Source organism: Didymella exigua, assembly GCF_010094145.1.
Source record: "Didymella exigua CBS 183.55 unplaced genomic scaffold M421scaffold_20, whole genome shotgun sequence".
Taxonomy (NCBI): Eukaryota; Fungi; Ascomycota; class Dothideomycetes; order Pleosporales; family Didymellaceae; genus Didymella; species Didymella exigua.
The window spans coordinates 234457-257111 of record NW_022984794.1 but is presented as its reverse complement, the minus strand read 5'-3'; the positions used below and the strand labels follow the sequence as shown (position 1 = coordinate 257111).

Below are 22655 nucleotides of genomic sequence, written 5' to 3'. Positions count from 1 at the left end.
GTGTTTACCGAATACGTCATATCACATCTTTCACTGCGCTCTAAGCCAGTCGCTAGAACCTTCGTAAGCATGAAACGAAGGCAGCTGTAGCCGCGCCTGTTCGCACAACACGTATATAATCCCTCGATCCCCCAACCTCGCTGCTTTCTCTCTCCACTCCACCATTGTCTCAACCACTCTGGTACACAATGAAGCTCACAAACTTCGCGCTCAGTGCCCTCGGGATGGCAGGCTTTGTCGCTGCTCAGAATGGCAACGACCCTCTGATTCTGAACAACCGCACTGGCTTGCACCCCACAGTGTACGATAACTTTTCCACTTCGTACACTAACAAGCCTGCAGCCACGTTCCACTCCGTGCCACTCACGCCTTCGCCTGAGCGGTCCAACACTTACATGTTCAAACCGACCACATCCGTCAAGTGCTGGCGCAACGGGTACCCTTGTGGTCAGAACGGCGGTCAGCGCTCTCAGCGTCTGGTCGCCGACTTCGTCGGGCCTACGCCTGCAATCGCTGCTCGCGTTCCACCTCCGGAGTGGTTCAGCTCTCACACTGATTTCCCGCTTCCTGGCGAAACTGATGTTCCCGGTGAGACTGGTGAGATGCCGTACGGCATCCTGCCAATTCCAACATCTCTTGGTGGTGAGCCGCGGACTTCTGATGCTTCTAATGCACCTGGCAAGACGGGCGAGGCCATCTTTTCGGTCTCGCCGACCACAACGTCCACACCCGCCGCCGATAAGTCACCCATCCCCACAGCGTGGTGGCGTGGCCTGACCTCCGGTTTTGCCGGCCCTCATGAGCCGACTCCTATCGCCGAGGCTGGTGAGCCTTACGCCGTCACGATCGACTGCAACCGCCATTACTGTATCAGCGGCATGCCAACGATCCGCACCATCACACCGACTCCGCACCCTTACCCTGTCCTCCCGCCAGCAACCTCGGGCTTCGCGGTACCTTCCAAGCCAACTCTTGTCAACGAGGCTCGCGACGCCTTTGTGCCGGTCGACTGGTGGCGCGGCCCCGGTAAGCCTGTCGTGCCTGATGCACCTAAGGGTCTCGATGGTATCTACGGCCCCATTGAACAAACCTCTTCTGTCGAGTCAGTCTTCTCCGTTGCGACAAACGACCCCTGCTTCCGCCACTACTGTCCCTCTGGCTACACTCCTGGCGCACCTGATCCCACGACAATGCTCACAGAGACGAAGCCTGTCGTGACTCAGAGGCTGACGAAATCGCCCGTCTTGTCGGCGATCCCACCAAGCGCAACCTCCACTTCTTAGATGAATGGTTTGTTTCGAGAAATTGATGAATCGGGGCATATACATCGAAGACCTTCTGATATGGCAAGATATGGGAGGAACAAAGAGCTGTGTTTGTCGCGGCAGAAGCTCTCGTACTTCTACATGGACTTCTTGCTGAATCGTTGGGACTTAGGGTGTGAAAGTAGAGGATACAGAAAAGGTCTCACGCATATAAACAGATAGACAGGGCTCTCATAGGACTTGCTCCTTCCAGTGCAGCTCCTCTCTCAGCCCAGAGTTTTGCTCAATGCACATGGTCAAATCACACAAAGTACTCCAACACCTAGTTTGTTTCAATATCAATGGTACCACTGCAATGCAACCATCACAGCCCAAAGCCCTCCAGCGGATACTCCAGACTCTCAATCGGCTCGGGATATACCAACCCCCCCTGCCGCCTAACCTCATCCATAACCCCCATAACAGCAACACTCTCCTCCCACCCCATCGTCTCGCTCTCCAACTTCCCATCTCTCACACATCGTGCACACTCATCCGCCTCCCAAAACATGCCATGTCCCACAGGGATCTCAAACACGCGCGTCTCGACCTCGAAATCGCCTGGCTTCCCGCGCGCCGCGTTCTGCGCGGGAATCAGCGTGTACGACTCTGGTCGATATGAAGGCGCGGCGACGCTGATCTCGCCGAGCGTGCCTTGGATGCGCACAGGATCCGGGCTGGGGTGCGTGGCGTTGGGGGCGTGCGAGACGCGGATGTTGGTCAGCGCGAGGGCGTGCGCATCTCCATTACCACTGTGCTTCTGCGTCTCCGCAAGAGACTGTGTGGGTGTGCGCGTATCCGTGGTGCCAACGTGCGCGCCCGCGAAATCCAGCACGACGGACGTCATCTCGTCGCAGCCCGTGGCGGGGTACTTGCTCAGCGCGGCGTGGACGGCGGGCGCTGTCTGCCCGCCCTCGCGCGACGCGGCTTGCAGGTGGTACAGCACCAGGAACACCCACGTCAGGCTGTAGATGCCAAGGTCCAGCAGCGCGCCGCCGGCAAGGTGCATGTTGACCATGCGATGCTCGGAGCCGAACTCGGCCTCGACGTCGTTCCAAAACGACAGGTCCGCGACAACGCGCTTGACGGTGCCCAGCCGCCCGGCTGCGATGAAGGATTGCACCGCACGCGTCAAGGGGAAGAAGCGCGTCCAGACGGCTTCCATCAGGAAGCGGTTTTTCTCTCTGGCCAGGGCGTACAGGGCGCGCGCCTGCGCAGCGTTGACGGTGATGGGTTTTTCGACAAGCACGTGCTTGCCTGCCTCGAGCGCGAGACGGGTGTGTTGGTAGTGGTGCGAGTGCGGCGTCGCGATGTAGATGATGTCCACATCGCGGTCGCGCACGAGGGCTGCGTAGCTGCCATACGCAGCGGCGGTACTTGGGGCGCCGACTTCGTGCAGAAATTCCGAGGCACGGGATGCTGATGTTGAAGACGCGGCCGCGGCGACGACGTGGCGGATATCGTGGACGTCGCGCGTTAAGGGGTCGACGAGGAGGTCCTTTGTGAACGCTGGGGTGGTTAGATGGGCAGGGGTACGGGATTGGGGGTGTACTTTTTGCGATTCCGCCGGTTGCTGGGGGAGTTAGTGGTGGTATTCGGTTGAGGGAGGGTGGATAGTACCTAGGATGCCCCAGCGGAGAGTGAAAGGTTCGGAGGTCATGGTGGTTGGGGTGGCTTTGGTGGACAGACTTGCAGAGCGTCACAGTGCGAGCGAGCCATTTTGTACTTGAACATCCCGTGAGGAACGGACGCCATGGTCCGCATTGCGTTTGTGAAGTCGAGTGGTGGGTAATCAGAACAGATGCCCCGCCTTGGACGGTGTACCTGCATGGAGTCGGAGAGCTGCTAACGGCATTCCGGGTAGGGATCCGGGCATGGCAGATAAAAGAAGTAAAACAGAACATGGCATGAATTCAGGGTATATACATAATCTCAACTTTTCCTACCTCGCACTGTTGTACAGCGATCGTGTACATTCGGACTTTGTGCCCTCACGCACTGCGTCCGTGGGATGTTGCTTGCCGGCGCAGCTTGCACTACCAGCGAGATGCACTGGTACTACGAATCTACTTGCGGGCGATCTTCCTGCGCGCCTGGACAGTGTACGCATACAAGACGTCCTTGAACGCAAACAGAAAAGCGGCGGTGATGACGCTCTGGGTGACCTTGGGTCCGATACCTTGCGACCGTTAGCACAGCAACCTCATGCAAGACCTGGAAGCAGTCTTACCTCCGTACAGCCCACTGTATCCCTCCTCGCTGATGATCTTCTTCAGCGTCGCCATCATGCTCGTGGGCTTGCTATCGCGGCCCGCAACATGCATCCTGCTCTTGACCGTAATGTACGGGTAGGTGATGCTGGTCGCGAGCAGCTTGCCGAGGGCACCAAGGTAGAAGGCGTCCTTGGGGGTGACCCTGCGCTTCTTCTCGAGGAAGTTCTTCATCTGCTCGAAGACGGTGTACTGCAGGATGGGGTTGATGACGAGGACCAGCGCCGGCGCAACGCCCGCGAACAGGCGCAGCGGGCCCTCTTCGCGGATCAGAGCGAGCAGCGTGCCAAGCGTCGAGGGGGCTTTGGCGGGCGTGCTGCCCGGCAGGACTGGCTCGTCCGACTCGGACTTGCGCGTCGTCATGCGCGTGTTGACGACCCAGATGGGGTTTGTGAGCAGCACCGTGGCAGATCCGGCGATAGCGCCCGCGATCATGGACTCGATGGTCGTGAGCTTGCTCGAGGCGCGGCCGGATGTGAGCGCGGCCTTTTCGAAGAAGGAGCGCGTCCACTCGTACCCTGGGCTGTCAGCATCGTCCTTGGATCGAACCGTCTCAGACACGCAGACGAGAAGAAGACGCGGGGGATGTGGGGGATGTACAGTAGTAGTAGACGAAGTTGGTCACCGTGATGCCGAACAGGGCCGAGTCCATGCCCGCGTACAGGCCCGTGATGCCCTCGCGCTTGATGATGCGGCGTGCGGCGCCCAGTGTCGACGACTGGGCGCGCTTCGACTCGACCTGGGCGCGGGTCGAGAGGGTGATGAGGGGGTATGTCAGCGCCATGGAGAGCAGACCGCCTCCCGCACCGGCGAGCGCGTGCGCGACATTGTCGCTCTGCTGTGCTGCCGTGCTCTGGGGGATAGCCTGCGTCGATTCGGCGAGCTTCTGCTGCGCTTCCTGCTTGATTTCAGACATGGTGTGGGGCCGTTCGAGTCGCGGTGTGGGGAGTGTGGTGGGTGCTGTAGCTGGCTTCGCAGAGGTGGGAAGTAGTGAAGGAGTGAGTGGCAGAGATGTCTGTCTCAGTCGGGCGTCCCGTGAGCTTCAGATTCTGATGCAGCGTGCGGGTGCGGATCCGATGGCATTTGTGGAGGCGCCGTCTGGGGTATGTGAGGTCATTACACATTCCGAATCGCTCAACCTGCCGTACCTCGGCAAAACGGCCCACCACCACATGTAATCTCCTGGAGAAGCCGAGCAGCATGCATAGTCACAGACGAGTCGTCACATGCGCACCGACTTTACAATCATCATTCGCAGATTGTTTGAGCAAAAGGTACTTCGCAGTGGACAAGTTTGATGCTAGCTCGAATACCTACCGGTATGGGGCTGATGCTGCACTCGTCTCTAAACAGCACTAAGCCCTATCCGCCTACCTACCGTACTTCCTACGCTCCAACGTCCTCAAAGGCACATACAACACAGCCGAGAGCACCAGCGCGACCTCAAACCCAATATCTCCGGTCCTCTCCGCAATAGGGCCCACAAACCACGTCTGACTCATTCCTGGCACCACCAGCCCAAAGCAAAGAACCGCAGCACCCGTGGCCGCAAATCCAGGGGGAAGCTTCGACACATCATCCCAAGCAGCATCATCCTCTGTGTAAGCGGCAAAGCTAGCTTTGCGGAAGAAAAGGTGCTCGGTGAGCATGACGCCAATGAAGGCCGCCGCCCAGTAGCCGATGAGACCCAAGAAGTTCTCGAGGTTGAGGAAGAACGACTTTGCGGCTGGGATGGCGACGCCGATGACGATGCCCGTGATGAGGACGGCGTAGAGGACGCGTGGGATGCGGAAGAAGAACGGCAGCGCCATCTGGAAGTTCAGCGTGATGGCGTACATGGTCGCGCTCAGGTTGCCCAGCATGCTGAATGCCAGCACCACGGTAACGAAGCGTCCAAATCCGCCGGCTGGGTGCAGCATAGCCGCCAACACACCGCTAGCAGCGTTGAGGTCGTAACCTGCTTCCCAGGATGTAATGTTGGTCTTCGCACCGCCCATGGCTGCACCAAGGATCATGAGGAGAATGGTTGGCAATGCCAGTCCTGCGTACGTGTATGCCGCAATACGGAGTGGTGGAGCCTTGGGATGCATGTAGGTGCTGAAATCACTGGCAAGCGCAGCCCACGGAAGCATGAAGCTTGCGACGAGGCCACCAAAGGACAAGACCTGCTGAGCAGTGGCGGCAGGAGCAGCAACCTGTTGCTTCAGTCCTTCACCACCGCATCCTGTGGCAATGACCAACGCCAGAACGGCGGGAATCCACGCCCACCGCTCGTAGTGATGCAAAACCCGGAAACCGCAGAACGCAACAAGCATAGCAAGCAGCGAAATGATGACGATACCCACTGTAGCGCTGATCGTCTCACCCTCCATAACAGCAGACAAGGCCTGCCCGCCGATCGTAGCATCGACGACACAGAACCCCGTGAGCGTCGCCAGATTCAGGAGCACAAGCAGAGAGACCAAGTACTTGCCGAAGGCGAAGCGGGCCTGCACGAGTTGACGCACTGTCTGATGTTAGTAACCATCAGCCATGACATGTTCGGCGTACTTACTGCCGGTTCGCGGCCCCCATGAGCACATCAATGCGACCGGAATCGTCGACACCAAGGTGAAGAACAAGATGACCAGTGATGCATCTCGCAAATTCATACCGAATGATGCGGTGCCTACCATGCCAAAAGTTACACTGCGTCAAGTGTCAGGTCCAACCTTAATCGGTCCCCTTGCATCTATCCGGTCACTTACGGCAAGGGATTACAGCTCATGCAGAACCACAGGGTGAAGATGTTGAAGTAATTCGTCTCCGTGCGCTCATCGTACGGCACCGGCGTAGCGCCCTGGAGTTCGACATCGCCGCGCTTCGCAAGCAAGTCGAGCAGACCATTCAGACCTGCGGCTCTTGAAGCCTCTTCCCGATGTGCAGAGGTATGCGATGAACTGTCTCTGCCGACTTGAATCTTCCCGAGCTCTTCCTCCGACGCTGCGATCATAGGTACGACCATGTCGGCGTCAAGTCTCCGAAAGACTGCAGGAAGGACGGTCTAAGTGGAGCGCAAAATCCAGGGGACCCGAGGACCTGGCTCCGTGACAATAGGTAATGATGAAGCGCTGTCTCTGCGAAGCACGCAACGGCTGTTAGAAATGCGTTTTTGAGAATCAATCCAGGTACTGCGTTGTTGTCTAGTTTGCATCTACCAGCAGCTCGCGTCAAGACGACTATTTTGAAAAAGATGACTCCCCCGGTTTTTACACCGTGCACCGCGCGCTTGGTGGCGCACAGCAAAGCTTTTCCCGCCGGAACAGGCCTCGTGAACCCGCACAAGCGCTCTCTCGCGGCCTCTCCCGTGTCTCGTCATGTCGTCGCCGGTATTAACCGAGTCCAGTCAGTTGCCCTTTCATGTGCTTTTCTTCCCCAGGACTTTGAGGCGTTTTTGCTGACGCCTTCGTCCTAGCGTCACTCCCAAGCGAGGCCGGAGAGCGTTGTCAGACGATCTTGCCGATGCCTGGCCGGTCGGAAGCAGTATCCCGCCCATTCTGTAGGATTGCGGCTGCAGATGCTCCGACGTGCTGAGACTAAAAGAACAACGATGGAGAAGATGCCGAGTGGATTTTTGAAGGAAAGTTCCTCGTTCTGCATTTTCTGTTGCAATTCCCGTAAAAGTGCGCTATCATGGCTGCTGCTGAGCCCAAGGATGTCGAGAAAGAAGTCGGAGAAGAGGTGGATGTTGTTGTAGGGACCGATGAGGCCTACAGTATTTATACCAAGAAAGAAAAATGGTTGATTGTCGCTATGGTCGCATTGGCTGGGTTCTATAGGTACGCCGACGCAGTGTCGACTTTTTGAACTCAACTGACAAATCGATGCAGTCCTCTACCAGCCAACATCTACTTCCCAGCTATTCCGACGATAGCAAAGGCCTTCCACAAGTCAGTCGACGATGTAAATCAGACTGTAACGGTGTACCTCGTGTTCCAAGGCATATCGCCTATGCTCTGGGGTCCCATCAGCGACAGGTATGGACGACGATTGGTCTTCCTCGGATGTCTCAGCATTCTCGTCGCTGCGAGCATTGGACTTGCTCTATGTCCAACGAACCAATTCTGGCTCCTTCTCTTTCTGCGATGCTTCCAGTCTGGAGGTAGCGCTAGCACAATCGCGCTCGGCGCTGGTGTGATAGGAGACATCTCTACAAGTAGAGAAAGAGGAGGGTACTTTGGCATGTTCAACCTCGGGCCCATGCTTGCGCCCTGCATCGCACCTGCGATAGGTGGTGCCCTGTCTCAAGGCCTTGGCTGGCGGTCGATCTTCTGGGCGATCGTGATCATGGTCGCTGCTTGCCTTGTTCTCATCGCCCTCTTCCTCCCGGAAACCCTGCGCTCCATTGCTGGCAACGGCAGTATTCCCGTACCTCGACACTCTCGAGCCATCATTCCTATCGTTGGTGGCAAAGCTACTCACAAGGTTGCTGATACTGAGTCTCGCGCGAAGCCGAAACAGTCCATGAATCCGTTCATTTTGTTCACCTACCCGGATGTTGTCGTCTTGCTCACCTTCACCGGCATTGTGTACGCCGTGAACTACACCATTACTGCCACCATCTCTTCGGCCTTCGCAAAGATCTACCCAGATCTCTCAGAGACCGTGCTTGGACTCTGCTACCTACCCACTGGCGCTGGTATGATCATCGGTAGCACCGTGACGGGCAAGGTCCTCGACTGGGAGTACGATCGCATCGAGAAGCGTTCTGGCGAGGGGTTCACCATCGAGTACGCTCGTCTGCGACTGATGCCGTACTACCTCGCCCTCTTCGTCATGTGCGTCATTGGCTGGGGTTGGACCATTCAGGCGAAGGCACACATGGCCGTCCCACTGTGTCTGGGGGTACTATTGGGCTGGACCGGCATGGCCATCTTGAACACGACGATGACGCTGAATATCGACATCCTGCAATCGAGGAGTTCGGGAGCGACAGCGTGCACGAATCTCGTCCGGTGCTCCCTGGGGGCCATTCTTGTATCGATCATCGACCGTATGACGAGCAAGCTGGGAGATGGATGGACGTACACGATCTGGGGCGCAACGTGTGCATTGCTAATGCCCCTGATGTTCTTGGAGATGAAGAAGGGTCCGCAGTGGCGGAAGACGAGAGAGGAGAAAGAGGAGAAGTAAGGCTGTTGAGAAAAGTTTGCATCTGCATTTTGATGAAAAGCTATATACCCTAGTCGTAGTTCGGACCTGCAATGTTTACCAAATCTGGAAGTGACGAATCTTGGACAGGGTCTGCTTCTGCAAACCATCTCACCGCGCACTACTCTTCACTTCGCTCACCACCGCAGCTCGCTGGAACACTCAAGCCAAGCGGCGATCGATCCATTTCACAGCAATTAATGTGACACATACGCGTAATGCGCACATCAAGTGCAGGGTTGCAATCATGTTCATCCACAACAGCATATTGGTGAGCTCATCGTGTATCCCTGACCCAAATAGAGCAGCATGTCTTCTTGATCGTGGATGCAGCGGATCCTCAACATTCAGGGCCACCTTTAGCCTACCATGGTTGCTGCTGCGATGTGGACAGCCGTTCAAGGTGTGCAGGCTCACAGGATCAACATTGCAACACCTCCACGTCTCACGACCATGCAGTTACACCAATGTCCACTCCCAGCGGTACCTGGATCTTCTAACGTCAATGAAAATTCAGCGATTTCCCATACGAAGATCATGGAGTCAACGGATGAGATCGCCTCCCTCACATTGCCTCCAGAGATCCTCGGACTGATATTCAGCTTTGTGAGTCCGCGTCCAACCCTTCGATTTCTGTACAAGGCTTCATCTTGTATACTATAAGCTGTTCTCTAGCTAATGTGGTTCCAGCTTCGAGATCGTAAGAATATGGTCAACATTCGTCTCGTCTCCGCTACATGGAAAGCTGTCGTTGCTCGTCAGATGTGGACTACTATTATCACAGACTTCCGGCCACTAGAAAACCAGGATCTAGGTGCCTTGTTTCATCCGAAATCTGGAATCTTGCCCTATGTGCGTCGACTGATCGTTTGCAAAGTTGACGGTCTATTTCTCCGCGACCTAGTAACGGGCTTGAGACGTTTCCTTGAGCGCATACCTCGGGACTCACTCAAGGAGTTCGTAAGCTTGTCACCCCTGAGTCCTGCGATGCTCAAGGATCTGATAGCCTGGCACCGGGACCTGGAACGATTAGAGGCCTTCATAGACCCTATTCTGGATGAGTTCAAGCAGTGCGACTGGATGCTCCCGCGTCTATCTAAGATCAAGACATACCAGATATGGATTCAGCGTACGACGGAAAAGCAATCACTCGAGGTCCATCGAATGCTTATGAACGGCATGTCAAGCCTGGAGGACCTAGAGATATACTACGAGCCTCGCAGAATCTCACAAGCATCCCCCAAGCTCTTTGTAGATATCAGTTCCATCTTCGCCACCGGTATACGTTTGTCGCGGCTCAATAATTTAACATTGTGGGGTGTCGATATGCGTCAGAGCTCATCGCCACTTCTCGAACGTTTCGAGATATCAAAGCTTCGTAAGCTGCACTTACTGGACTGTTCCTACGCCTCGATGTTCACGAACTCGCTCTCGGACTGGTACTCCGAATATGGAGGGTTGCTGGATACCTTCCACTTCCGCTATCCGTGCCATTTATCGGTCGCGGCCCGCAAAGTTGTGAGTGCCTCTTTGAAGCGCTTCATCATGGTATGCCCTTCACTGTCATATCTCATCATCGAACACCGGGGTAATCCCGTTGTGCCCGTAGATTGCATCATTAAGCACGGGAAGACTTTGCGAGGTCTAAGGGTGGGGACGGATGCATGGCCCGGAAGCCTCGAAAGGTTCGAGTTCCATGCACCGACATATCCCGCACGCGACCTGGAGACCATTCTCGCGGCTTGTCAGTATCTCAAGACACTTGGCCTTGATATGCCTTTCAACGCCGTCGATCTGGGTCCTATCAGCGACCCCAAAATCTCCTTCGAGCTTGCCAGACAAGCCACGAACGAGGTGCATGTATTGCCAGAATTTGAGGAATTCTTGGTGAGTTAGCGCAACAAGATATTGAGTCCGGAAGCTGTGTCTAATAGTTGAGCAGTCCATCATCGGCAGACATCCCAACATACGTACACTCCGGATACTCACTCTTCCCAAGATGCGTTATAAGTACCGGTCTCAGTTTCACCCACTGCTCATGGGGTATCCCGACACCCAGGAGAATGCGAACGGATGTCAGCGTGCGATGCACAGGTTTGCTGATGAAGTGTTCCGCTTCCTGGACAGCTGCAAGAGTACTGTGCAATTTCTTGAAGCCAAGCCAACTCTTCGGCCTTCATTGCCAGCGGAGTGGGACGAGAAGGGCCACCAATGGCCTGACTATTCGTACAAAGCCAGAAAGACAACCTTCAATGGGTGCATAGTAAGCTGGTCGAAGCCATGCAGGCTACACTATTCGACCAAGGCAGTGCAAAATGCGTAAGTTTCGCGCCAAGATTTTCTTCACCGTTCAGAGGAGCTATGAATAGGCTGCAGGTTCCAAAGAGTGTTTTTAGCTGCAAGAGTCTGCAGCATGATACATAGAGTCTTTGGAGGATTCGATGAAAACCAGCAACTCCCTCCAAACTATGTACTCCGCACATCTCATCAAGACGGCAAGATGTCTTGCGAGTTTTGCAAGGATTCGCGCGGAACGAATCGCTCAGTTATACACGAATCTGAAAACAAACAAGAATCACACAATTGCTGAGATCGTAATTGCCAAACCGTGAACATCCAAGATGGGGAATGCCATATTTGCTGTTTGCTGATCAGGAAGCGTTGCCCCAGTGATGCGCATAACACTTGCCATATATAGCTAGTGTGGAGAAAGTGGGCGGCTCTGGTGCTCACCTTGATAGCTTCCTCTTCACTGTCGCAAACCACAACACTCACGAACACCTCAATCGCACTCCCATTCGACCGCATCAGTCGCATACGTCTCGCACACGAATTCGCACACCTCAAACCACACCACAATGTCTGCCAAGCCTGAGGACCAGCAGATGGAAGGTGTCCAGGACACCAAGGGCAAGGGCAAGGCCACCCAGCAGGACGCCATGGAGGAGTCTGAGGACTCCAGCGACGAGTCTGCTGGCGAGGATGCGGTATGTTCGCCACTTTACTGCTTCAATTTCAACGCAAATAGCTAATAGACTTGCACCAGGTCGTCGAGCGTACTAGCACCTACCTACACGTCCGCGGGAGCCAAGCGCTAACGTGAACAGCTGAGGAGCCCGACGAGGACAACATGGAGGAGATCGAGACATCCAACATCATCCACGGCTCGCGCACGCGCGGCAAGACGATCGACTTCGCCAAGGCCAACGCCGAGCTCGAGGGCGAAGATGATGAGGATGAGGACGACGACTTCGTCGACCCTGATGATGAGATGAAGGAGTAATCGGCGCAAAGCTACGACTGGTCTTCTGGTATGTCTGCGTTCAGCAACATCGCACGCGCGCCACTGTTGCGGTGAGCTGTATACCAAAGAGTGGCTAATTGCTAACGCAGCCAAGACGATATCGATGCGGTGACGAGCCCTTGACGTTGATGCCTTCGGTTGAATGAGGTGATGGAACATGATACACAGAACTTTTTGGAGCATTGGGTCGGCGACCTATGGCAAACCTGGAGAGTCTTGGCGCAGTTCGCTGGAGGGTGAGGGGCTGTTGTGTGCGCGTCGAGTGCGTAAGTTTCGCACCACATCGCTCGACGTACAGCTGTAGCCACAAAAGATACCACGAATGAATGATGAACATTGAAGTGGTCTCTTTTGTGCCTCAACTAACGCAGATGAATCTTGTAGTGCCCACAGCCTGGTCGATTTTCGCCAGGATCTAGATTCATGTACTCGCCAAGCGAGACTGCAGCTCGCTACAGACGTGACAGCTGCAGCGTACCACAAAACAGCAAGAAGCATTATACTCTGTACCGCGACAGGCGTCGACTCGTTAAAACATACCGTATTCAACGCATCCACAATCACTTATCTTCGTCTCCACCTTGGTCTCGGACACTTTTGCTGCCAAACTCGAACTCGAAAGGGCTTGTCAGCGATTGTTCACATGCAGGGCCCCGCTAGCTTACACCCTCACCCACTCATGACGCGGTGTCAGACGAGAAAGGCATGATCTGGTCGGCGCGCAGAGCGATGCCGAAGCGATGCTTGTTTGGACGTGCTCGGTGGGCTGTTAGTGGTGCGCTGTCCTGAGCTTTCGTTCACCCTGGTATTGAGATGGTAAGATAGTAAGGCTATCTCCGATGAAGTGGTCGGAGACGGCCGTAAGAATGGTCAGACTTAAGATCATCACATGTGCGATGTTGTTGCTGATGAGGCACCTGTATTTCACATGCTTGTGGCGGCCGGTTCGTGATCGATGGCCAGCTCTACTCATGTTCATGTGGGATTCCTGGGACGCAAGAGACTCTACTGTGTACTCCGATACAGACTTTTCTCGCTTTACCTTCGACTTATGGCAGCCAGGATGCACATGGGTACGGGTGGTGGCCGTCCTACCGGCTAGACCCACTCACTCTAGTCTGAGTAAGGGATGCGTCTGATTCGCCGCTGCCATCGGTAGATCTGGGCCGTCGCGTTTCCCCCGATCTTTATTACATGAGCTTGGGGCTGATCGTCCACCGAGAGAGTCGGAAGTGACATCGACAGGCGCCTGCGGGCGAATGCCCAGCGATGATCCGGACTCCCGCGAAAGTCGAAGACATCACCATGCGGAGAGCTCGGCGTGCCACCGAGAGGGCGACAAGTTGCTCTCCTGCAAGTCGTCGTTGCATTGCAGTGCGATCCTGGTCTCCAGCATTGCAATTGTAGATCAGTAGGCAGAGCAAGCCACACGCTCATGAGCTGCAAACGTAAGATGCTCGTAAGGCGAGCGTTTCCGCCTCGTAATGGATTGCTCTCATGGTACCATGTTGACACATCCGTGAGCAATGCGTTGGTTTAAGCCCATGTAGCAGGCTGTTCCCGGAAAATTGACCCATGCCACCACTTTCGCCTCCCTTGGACACACAGCGCGGTTATTCGAGAGCAGGATCTCATGTCCTACGAAACACGCTGCTCATGGAGCTCCCTGTTCATCGCAAGTCGCATGTTGAAACGCTGCTGCTAGCTCAAATCGAGGTGCCTTGTTGCCGTGCAAGCGGCATCACCTGAAGTATCCACCGCTCAAAATCGACGGGTAGCCAGCCAAGCCAGCGTGCGGCGATATCGGCGATTTGAGCGTCCTGAAGATGATTTCGGTGCGCTGGAGGAGGAAATGAATCCGCGTGTTCTCGTGACTCATCGAAATCAGTCGAGAGACGTCCGCTACGTACTGCCGTTAGAGGAGGCTGACGTCCCGGTATGTCCCGAGTCGATGGAGTCGTCAGGTGAAGCTTGGTCTGCCGCCGCGGCGCCGCGGTGAGGTTCGCCCAATCCGCAATAGGGTCCTGGCTGGTGGCAGGCGCACTGGCTTTTGAGTTCCCTCCAGACTTGGGGTACATGGCCGTGCTTCATGACGATGGTGTTCATGGATGAACGTGCACATCGCAGCCTGCCGTCTGGCATTCCGCTGTAATGGCGGGGTGCTGAGCTTCTCCCCACGAATCAGGACACAGCGCCCGTCCTTCACAGCGGACGGGCGCAATCTTGGGCACAGATAAGGACGACATGACCCTCCGGAATTACGGCGACGGAAGAGGGGGCGTTGGGCACCGCACCAATGAGAGCGTCCCGGATACAAAGCAGGCTGCGTGGGCTGGGTGGGGCTGAGAGCGGAACGATGCACGCTGCGCGGTCATGTCATGGAGCCGACCTCGGCGCCTGCAATTGGAGGCACGGCCGAACGACGCGCTCACCGCCTGCAGCGGATAGACGTCTTCAGCCAGTCTAGAGCCGCTTGAAGCGAAGCGTCTGGCAGAAACCGTGGGGTAGCCTGCCAATTTTCCAACCGCGATGTGCAGTCTTCTAGCGAATATGCACAAGAGCATTGCTAACGGAGAGCCAGGGACACGCCAGCTCGTTAGAAGGATCCTCATTCGACGGGTACAGGTCAATTGGGGCGTCATTAGTCGACACGAGAGGCGGACTGGCATCGAGGTGGAATTTTGGAGGGGCGACACAAAGGGTTGCCATGTGCTGTTTCAAGATGCTCATCAGCTTGCTCTACACGCAAACAAAACCCCAATAGATATCGAATTAAGGCTTGGACACCAAGACGGCACGCAGGCGACCGGAGATGCACTGAGAGAGCGCGGACAACGCCTCCTTCGCGGCGCTTCTAGGCCCGTAATTGGACGAAGCCTGGAGGGAGTGAAGTGCTAGCGCATTCAGGAAAAACCCCACCGAGTCCGCTCTATTCATAAGCTCTGCCACCCAATCTCCCGCGATCAATTTCCCACTCACTCTTACCACACTCTCTCTCGCTCTCCCAAGTTGCTTGCAGGAACGCTGCGAGTTGACTTCAAGGCCTGTTTCAGTCAGCCTTACACAGTAGGTAGGTCACCATTGCCCACCACCACACATATTCTCTGCACCCATCCCTCTGGCCAGACAGCACCCCTCCTCCACTACGCCAGCGTTCGCACGCACGAAGGAGTTAGCGAGCGTCCAACATCTACATTCCGCAACCCCGCGCCACCTCATTCGCCGAATCTCTTATCAGTGCCTCTTGTGCTGCGCGACAGCTATCAGTTGCCTCTGAAATGGAGTAGCGTCATTTGTACCAATGACAATATTCGAGCATCCGAGGCTGTGACGTAGTCGGAGCGCGGGTTTCCAGCTTCTGCGAACCAACTCCCGAACTGCGACCGCTGCCCCCTCCATACCAATCTATGATTTGGAGCTAAGCTTTGGCGCTTGCTCGTGAAAACCCACGATCCCGATTTGCGATACACAAACAACACCAAAACTCCAGTTACCGACCTTGAAACTAATTCTGTATCTCTGTAGCTTTCAATTGATTTCAGGACATCAGCTCCTTTCTTGATACCCCGAGCGCCGCCATTAGACGCGGTCCGCCTTCCTCCATCCACCACTGTTCGATCCCTTTACTTCGGCCGTTCGCCGATATAATGGGTCGAGTTTCATTCGCCGAGGATACCAAACTGCCTGACGAGACCTACATCGAAGAGGAACCCTACAAGGTTTTCGAGTACCAAGATGGACCGGAGAACAAATCTTGGGCGGGTGCGCTTCCCATGAAGCAGGGTCTATACGACCCCTCGTTGGAGAAAGATGCTTGCGGTGTGGGTTTCGCTGCGTAAGTGACTCGATATCAAGCAGCGAGGCGGTGGATACTGACAGTCGAGTAGTCACATCAAGGGCAAGGCCAGTCACAAGATTGTCACCGATGCACGCTCACTGCTCTGCAACATGACCCATCGTGGTGCCGTGGGCTCAGACGCACGAGACGGTGACGGTGCAGGTGTCATGACCTCCATTCCCCACCGATTCTTCCTGAAGGAGTTCGAGCGCGAGCAGGGTTACAAGCTACCTGCGCTTGGCCAGTACGCCACTGGTAACCTGTTCTTCAAGCCGGACGCCACAATCTTGGATGAGACCAAGGCTATGTTCGAAGATGTCGCAGATCAGCTCGATCTGAGAGTACTCGGGTGGCGAGTGGTGCCTCGAGACTCTACACTCCTCGGCCCTGCTGCGCTCTCGCGAGAGCCGATCATCCTGCAGCCCTTCGTTGTTCTCAAGACTGCTTACGGAGACGCACGGCAGCCCAAGGAAGACTTCGAGAAGACCTACAACGCTGGCTACTTTGAGCGCCAGTTGTATGTCATGCGCAAGCGTGCCACACACGTCATTGGTCTGCACAACTGGTTCTACGTTTGCTCGCTGAGCAACAAGAACATTGTCTACAAGGGTCAACTGTCGCCTGTCCAGGTCTACGAGTACTATCACGACCTGCTCAACGTCGACTACGAGGGTCACTTCGCGCTCGTGCACTCTCGTTTCTCCACCAACACATTTCCCTCGTGGGACCGCGCACAGCCTCTGCGATGGGCAGCTCACAACGGTGAAATCAACACGTTGAGAGGGAACAAGAACTGGATGCGCGCTCGTGAGGGCGGCATGAAGTCCAGCCTCTTCGGCGAGGAGTTGGATCTTCTGTACCCTATCATTGAGGACGGTGGCTCTGACTCCGCAGCTTTCGACAACGTTCTTGAGCTGCTCATGATCAACGGTGTCCTGTCTCTGCCCGAGGCAGTCATGCTCATGGTTCCTGAGGCATGGCAGGGTAACCACACCATGGATCCGGCCAAGCAGGCCTTCTACGAATGGGCTGCTTGTATGATGGAGCCATGGGATGGCCCTGCGCTCTTCACATTCTCCGACGGTCGTTACTGCGGTGCGAACCTTGACCGTAACGGTCTGCGACCTTGCCGTTACTACGTCATGGATGATGACCGCATCATTTGCGCGTCTGAAGTCGGTACCATCTCCATCGACCCCGAGCGCGTCGTTCAGAAGGGCCGCCTGCAGCCCGGAAAGATGTTGCTGGTCGACACTGTCGCTGGACGCATTGTCGACGACGCCGAGCTCAAGAAGACTGTCTCTGAGCGCAACGACTTCAGCGCATGGATCGAGAAGAACCTCCTCACTCTGCCCAAGATCCTCAAGACTGTTGGCGAAAAAGGTCTTGACCTCTCTCACACACTCACAGAGTCTAAGCTTCATGAGGATCCTCGTCTGCGAGCATTCGGTTACTCGCTTGAGCAGATCAGTTTGCTGCTTGGTCCCATGGCTGCCGACTCCAAGGAAGCTTTGGGTTCCATGGGTAATGACTCCCCTCTTGCTTGCTTGGCCACACAGCCTCGCCTGCTCTATGAGTACTTCCGCCAGCTCTTCGCGCAGGTCACCAACCCTCCCATCGACCCTATTCGTGAGGCTATTGTCATGTCTCTTGAGGCATACGTTGGTCCTCAGGGTAATCTATTGGAGATGGATGAGTCTCAGTGCCACCGCATGCTTCTACCCTCGCCTGTCCTCAATCTTGAGGAGTTCACAGCTTTGACCAACACCCATACACTGCACAGCGGGTGGTCAGTCAAGAGTATCGACATCACTTTCGCTAAGAGCGAGGGTGTCGAGGGCTACATGGCCACTCTCGACCGGATCTGCGAGGAAGCGTCTGAGGGCGTCAAGAATGGTGACAGCATCATTGTTCTAACCGACCGCGCCACTGCCAAGGACCGTGTGCCTGTCTCTGCCTGCTTGGCTACTGGTATGGTCCACCACCACCTTGTCCGCAACAAGTGGCGTTCCAACGTCGCTCTTGTTGTCGAGACTGGTGAGGCCCGTGAGGTTCACCACATGTGTGTCCTCGTGGGTTACGGAGCTGATGCCATCAGCCCTTACCTCGCCATTGAGTGCATCTTGAAGATGCACCGTGAGGGCGTCATCCGCAAGAAGCTCAGCCCTGAGCAGCTCATCGATAACTACAAGCACTCTTGCGATGGCGGTATCTTGAAGGTCATGTCCAAGATGGGTATCTCCACTCTACAGTCCTACAAGGGAGCTCAGATCTTCGAGGCGCTTGGTCTTGACGACTCTGTTGTTGACCGCTGCTTCACTGGTACCGCCTCTCGAATCAAGGGTATGACTTTCGACCTCATTGCCCAGGACGCATTGGCTCTTCACGAAAAGGGTTACCCCTCCCGTCCCATCGTTGAGGTCCCCGGTCTAGCTGAGACTGGTGAGTACCACTGGCGTGATGGAGGCGAGCCTCACATCAACGACCCCACTGCCATGGCCAACATCCAAGATGCCGTCCGTACCAAGAATGATAAGTCCTACGAGGCTTATTCTCTTGCCGAGTACGAGCGTATCAAGGACTGCACTCTCCGCGGTCTCCTCGACTTCAACTTCGACGACCGCACACCCATCCCCGTCGACCAGGTCGAGCCATGGACAGACATCGTGCGCCGCTTTGTCACTGGTGCCATGTCTTACGGCTCTATCTCCATGGAGTCTCACTCTACCCTTGCTGTCGCCATGAACCGTCTTGGCGGTAAGTCTAACACTGGTGAGGGTGGTGAGGATCCTGAGCGCAGCTTGCGCATGGAGAACGGTGACACCATGCGTTCTGCTATCAAACAGATCGCCTCCGGACGTTTCGGTGTTACCTCCAACTACCTGGCCGATGCTGATGAGCTTCAGATCAAGATGGCTCAGGGTGCTAAGCCTGGTGAGGGCGGTGAGCTTCCCGGCCACAAGGTCTCTGGATCCATTGCTAAGACCCGCCACTCCACTCCTGGTGTTGGTCTCATCTCGCCTCCTCCTCACCACGACATCTACTCTATTGAGGATCTCAAGCAGTTGATCTACGACCTTAAGTGCTCCAACCCGCGCGCTCGTGTTTCCGTCAAGCTGGTTTCCGAGACTGGTGTTGGTATCGTCGCCTCCGGTGTTGCCAAGGCCAAGGCTGATCACATCTTGATCTCTGGCCACGATGGCGGTACAGGTGCCTCTCGATGGACCGGTATCAAGTACGCCGGTCTTCCTTGGGAGCTGGGTCTCGCCGAGACTCACCAGACCTTGGTCCTCAACGACCTCCGTGGTCGTGTCATCGTCCAGACTGACGGTCAGCTCCGCACTGGACGTGATGTCGCCATTGCCTGTTTGCTTGGTGCTGAGGAGTGGGGTTTCGCTACCACTCCTCTAATTGCCATGGGATGTATCATGATGAGGAAGTGTCACGTAAGTCAACCCACAAACCCCCAGTTGAAGCCATTTTGCTAACTCAGCCACAGTTGAACACTTGCCCTGTCGGTATCGCTACCCAGGACCCTGAGCTCAGGAAGAAGTTCGCCGGTACACCCGAGCACGTTATCAACTTCTTCTACTACATTGCCAACGAGCTTCGCGCCATCATGGCTAAACTTGGCTACAGGACCATCAACGACATGGTCGGTCACTGCGAGGCTCTTCGCATCCGTGACGACCTTCGCACTCCTAAGACTGAGAACATTGACTTGTCATTGATCTTGACTCCTGCACACACGCTCCGCCCTGGTGTTGCCACCTTTAACGTACGCAAGCAGGACCACCGTCTCCACGTCCGTCTCGACAACAAGCTCATCGCCGAGTCCGAGCTTGCTCTCGAGAAGGGTCTGCCTGCCCGCATTGAGTGCGATGTTGTCAACACCGACCGTGCTCTGGGTGCCACACTCTCCTACCAGGTCAGTAGGCGCTACGGCGAGGCCGGTCTGCCCCAGGACACCATTCATGTCAACATCCGTGGTTCCGCTGGTCAGTCCTTCGGTGCTTTCCTCGCCCCGGGTATCACTCTCGAGCTCGAGGGTGACGCCAACGACTACGTCGGTAAGGGACTGTCGGGTGGTCGCTTGATCGTCTACCCACCGCGCACTGCCGTATACCGTGCCGAGGAGAACGTCCTGATCGGTAACGTCTGCTTGTACGGAGCCACCCAAGGTACTTGTTTCTTCCGCGGTATCGCTGCCGAGCGATTCTGTGTCCGTAACTCCGGTGCCACAGCCGTCGTTGAGGGTGTTGGTGACCACGGTTGCGAGTACATGACTGGTGGTCGTGTCCTGGTTCTCGGATCTACCGGTCGCAACTTCGCTGCCGGTATGTCTGGAGGCATTGCTTACGTTCTTGATGTCCACCAGGACTTCGAGCAGAAGGTGAACCAGGAGATGGTCGAGCTCTCTCCCATCGAGGAGCCCGAGGAGATTGCATTCGTCCGCGGTCTCATCGAGGATCACCACCACTACACTGGCTCCGAGCTCGCTGCTCGTATCCTTCTTGACTTCACACGCGCTCTGCCACGCTTTGTCAAGGTCATGCCTGTTGACTACAAGCGCGTTCTCCTCGAGGAGAAGGCCAAGGCCGCTGAGAAGAAGCGCTCCGAGTACCCTCTGCCTCTTCTCGCCGGCAATGCCGTCCGCAACGCCCACGAGGAGTCCCGCAAGAACGAGCACGAGCACGAAGCGAAGGAGAAGAAGAAGGCTGATCTCCTAGACATCGAGGAGAGTGTCCTTGACGCTAAGGCTGAGAAGAAGAAGGCTCTGGTTCTCGACAAGACCCGCGGTTTCAAGCTGTACCAGCGCCGCTCTGAGAAGTACCGCAACCCCAAGACCCGTACTCGTGACTGGGCCGAGCTGTCTCAGCGCCTGAACGAGGACGAGCTTAAGTACCAGACCGCTCGTTGCATGGACTGCGGTGTACCCTTCTGTCAGTCTGACACAGGTTGCCCCATCAGCAACATCATCCCGAAGTGGAACGAGCTTGTCTTTCAGTAAGTAATAACACTGCCTGAAGTTTTTGTATCCATCATTAACACCTCTCTAGGGGCCAGTGGCGCGATGCGCTCAATCGACTTTTAATGACAAATAACTTTCCAGAATTCACTGGTCGTGTCTGCCCTGCTCCTTGCGAGGGTGCTTGTGTACTAGGCATCAACGAGGACCCCGTCGGTATCAAGTCCATCGAATGCGCCATCATCGACCGTGGTTTCGAGATGGGCTGGATGGTGCCTACGCCTCCCCAGCACCGTACTGGCAAGACCGTCGCTATCATCGGTTCTGGCCCTGCTGGTCTAGCTTGCGCTGATCAGCTCAACAAGGCTGGCCACACAGTCACTGTCTACGAGCGCGCTGACCGCTGCGGTGGTCTGCTCATGTACGGTATCCCTAACATGAAGCTCGACAAGAAGGTCGTTCAGCGTCGCGTTGACTTCCTCGCCGCTGAGGGTGTCACCTTCAAGACTGGTGTCACGGTTGGCGAGGACGGCTCTGAGACCCTCGAGTCTCTCCGCAGCCAGTTCGATGCTGTTGTCTTCGCCACCGGTGCTACCGTTGCCCGTGACCTGCCAATTCCCAACCGCAACCTCGAGGGCATTCACTACGCCATGCAGTTCCTGCACAAGAACACCAAGTCCCTCCTCGACTCCGAGCTTGCTGATAACGCATACATCTCTGCCAAGGACAAGCACGTGATTGTCATCGGCGGTGGTGACACCGGTAACGACTGCATTGGTACCTCTGTTCGCCACGGTGCCAAGTCCGTTGTCAACTTCGAGCTGCTGCCCCAGCCTCCAGCTCAACGTGCTCGCGACAACCCATGGCCTCAGTGGCCTCGTATCTTCAGGACCGACTACGGTCACAACGAGGTCAAGACTCACATGGGCAAGGACCCTCGCGAGTACTGCGTCATGTCCAAAGACTTTGTCAGCGACGGAGCCGGCAACGTTAAGGGCATCAACACCGTCCGTGTTGAGTGGACCAAGTCTGCCTCTGGCGGTTGGGACATGAAGCAGGTCGAGGGCAGCGAGCACTTCTTCCCTGCCGACCTGGTCTTGCTCTCCATGGGTTTCCTGGGCCCTGAGCAGCGCGTGATGAACGACGTTGTCGAGCTTGATGGCCGAAAGAACATCAAGACACCCCCTGGTCATTACAACACCAACCTTCCTGGTGTCTTCGCTGCTGGTGACTGTCGCCGCGGACAGTCCCTGATTGTCTGGGGCATCAACGAGGGCCGCCAGTGTGCTCGCGATGTCGACACTTTCCTCACCGGATATGGCTCTCAGCTTCCCGTCACCGGTGGTATTGTCAAGCGCTCACCCCTCATGAACACCGGCGCCAAGTCAGAGATTCCGGTTGCTGCATAAGTTCGCGCCACTAAAGAGGCATAATATAGAAGAGAAGGTCACGAAAGAATGTTTATGATGAAAGACTGGAACAAAGGGACTGATTTGACCACACTTGGAGTTTTGTTTTGCGCTATCCATCGTTGCTTGCAAGATACCTTTTTCGATGGAGTTATGTGGTGGCATTTGCAGTGTACAATCGCTTTGCTTCTTGCCACATATTACCCTACTTTGTACATAGATGGAACAAGTACATCCCAGACTCTGTTCTCCTGTGTCGTGAATGTGCTGCTCGCTTGTATTCGTGTTGCTGCCGCGCACGAGACACACTCTCAAGTCGCGGAGAAAGCTGTATCTGGAGACAGAAAAACCTAATTGTGGTCTTTAGAAGC

General features: G+C 55.7%; 8 protein-coding genes across 8 annotated transcripts; 5 read left to right on the top strand and 3 right to left on the bottom strand.

The window, feature by feature from the left end:
* The first annotated feature begins 168 nt into the window (after positions 1–168).
* Positions 169–1622, top strand: M421DRAFT_422402 (uncharacterized protein). Its single transcript, XM_033593149.1, has one exon. It carries the CDS (start codon positions 189–191, stop codon positions 1281–1283), a length of 1095 nt encoding a protein of 364 aa, XP_033447047.1. The 5' UTR covers positions 169–188; the 3' UTR covers positions 1284–1622.
* Positions 1492–3081, bottom strand: M421DRAFT_422401 (putative oxidoreductase). The gene is made up of 3 exons (XM_033593148.1): positions 2925–3081; positions 2857–2877; positions 1492–2813 (listed from the first exon to the last, which is right to left on the bottom strand). The coding sequence occupies exons 1-3, from the start codon at positions 2962–2964 to the stop codon at positions 1630–1632; spliced, it is 1245 nt and encodes a 414-aa protein (XP_033447046.1). The 5' UTR covers positions 2965–3081; the 3' UTR covers positions 1492–1629.
* Positions 3082–3195: 114 nt separating this feature from the next.
* On the bottom strand, positions 3196–4672 carry M421DRAFT_422400 (mitochondrial carrier). Its single transcript, XM_033593147.1, has 3 exons — positions 4175–4672; positions 3535–4092; positions 3196–3483 (listed from the first exon to the last, which is right to left on the bottom strand). The coding sequence occupies exons 1-3, from the start codon at positions 4488–4490 to the stop codon at positions 3371–3373; spliced, it is 987 nt and encodes a 328-aa protein (XP_033447045.1). The 5' UTR covers positions 4491–4672; the 3' UTR covers positions 3196–3370.
* Positions 4673–4944: 272 nt separating this feature from the next.
* On the bottom strand, positions 4945–6566 carry M421DRAFT_66857 (uncharacterized protein; the record flags this gene model as incomplete). The annotated part of the gene is made up of 3 exons (XM_033596358.1): positions 4945–6080; positions 6129–6262; positions 6322–6566. 3 exons carry the CDS (start codon positions 6564–6566, stop codon positions 4945–4947), a joined length of 1515 nt encoding a protein of 504 aa, XP_033447044.1.
* Positions 6567–7043: 477 nt separating this feature from the next.
* Positions 7044–8844, top strand: M421DRAFT_422398 (MFS general substrate transporter). The gene is made up of 2 exons (XM_033593146.1): positions 7044–7392; positions 7444–8844. The coding sequence occupies exons 1-2, from the start codon at positions 7247–7249 to the stop codon at positions 8744–8746; spliced, it is 1449 nt and encodes a 482-aa protein (XP_033447043.1). The 5' UTR covers positions 7044–7246; the 3' UTR covers positions 8747–8844.
* A 457-nt stretch (positions 8845–9301) lies between these two features.
* On the top strand, positions 9302–11087 carry M421DRAFT_6698 (uncharacterized protein; the record flags this gene model as incomplete). The annotated part of the gene is made up of 3 exons (XM_033596363.1): positions 9302–9370; positions 9455–10651; positions 10707–11087. The coding sequence occupies 3 exons, from the start codon at positions 9302–9304 to the stop codon at positions 11085–11087; spliced, it is 1647 nt and encodes a 548-aa protein (XP_033447042.1).
* A 431-nt stretch (positions 11088–11518) lies between these two features.
* M421DRAFT_422396 (uncharacterized protein) lies at positions 11519–12255 on the top strand. The gene is made up of 4 exons (XM_033593145.1): positions 11519–11751; positions 11811–11820; positions 11872–12075; positions 12158–12255. Exons 1-3 carry the CDS (start codon positions 11623–11625, stop codon positions 12045–12047), a joined length of 315 nt encoding a protein of 104 aa, XP_033447041.1. The 5' UTR covers positions 11519–11622; the 3' UTR covers positions 12048–12075; positions 12158–12255.
* Positions 12256–15715: 3460 nt separating this feature from the next.
* On the top strand, positions 15716–22284 carry M421DRAFT_66682 (glutamate synthase precursor; the record flags this gene model as incomplete). Its single annotated transcript, XM_033596343.1, has 4 exons — positions 15716–15903; positions 15956–19352; positions 19406–20913; positions 20967–22284. The coding sequence occupies 4 exons, from the start codon at positions 15716–15718 to the stop codon at positions 22282–22284; spliced, it is 6411 nt and encodes a 2136-aa protein (XP_033447040.1).
* Positions 22285–22655: the final 371 nt, after the last annotated feature.

Coding starts and splice junctions, on each gene's coding strand:
- M421DRAFT_422402 (XM_033593149.1), top strand. CDS start 189: ATGAAGCTCACAAACTTCGCGCTCAGTGCCCTCGGGATGGCAGGCTTT.
- M421DRAFT_422401 (XM_033593148.1), bottom strand. CDS start 2,964: ATGACCTCCGAACCTTTCACTCTCCGCTGGGGCATCCTAG. Junction 2,878..2,924: donor TCTCCGCTGGGGCATCCTAG/GTACTATCCACC, acceptor TAACTCCCCCAG/CAACCGGCGGAATCGCAAAA. Junction 2,814..2,856: donor AACCGGCGGAATCGCAAAAA/GTACACCCCCAA, acceptor TAACCACCCCAG/CGTTCACAAAGGACCTCCTC.
- M421DRAFT_422400 (XM_033593147.1), bottom strand. CDS start 4,490: ATGTCTGAAATCAAGCAGGAAGCGCAGCAGAAGCTCGCCGAATCGACG. Junction 4,093..4,174: donor CAACTTCGTCTACTACTACT/GTACATCCCCCA, acceptor CTGACAGCCCAG/GGTACGAGTGGACGCGCTCC. Junction 3,484..3,534: donor ATACAGTGGGCTGTACGGAG/GTAAGACTGCTT, acceptor AACGGTCGCAAG/GTATCGGACCCAAGGTCACC.
- M421DRAFT_422398 (XM_033593146.1), top strand. CDS start 7,247: ATGGCTGCTGCTGAGCCCAAGGATGTCGAGAAAGAAGTCGGAGAAGAG. Junction 7,393..7,443: donor GCATTGGCTGGGTTCTATAG/GTACGCCGACGC, acceptor AAATCGATGCAG/TCCTCTACCAGCCAACATCT.
- M421DRAFT_422396 (XM_033593145.1), top strand. CDS start 11,623: ATGTCTGCCAAGCCTGAGGACCAGCAGATGGAAGGTGTCCAGGACACC.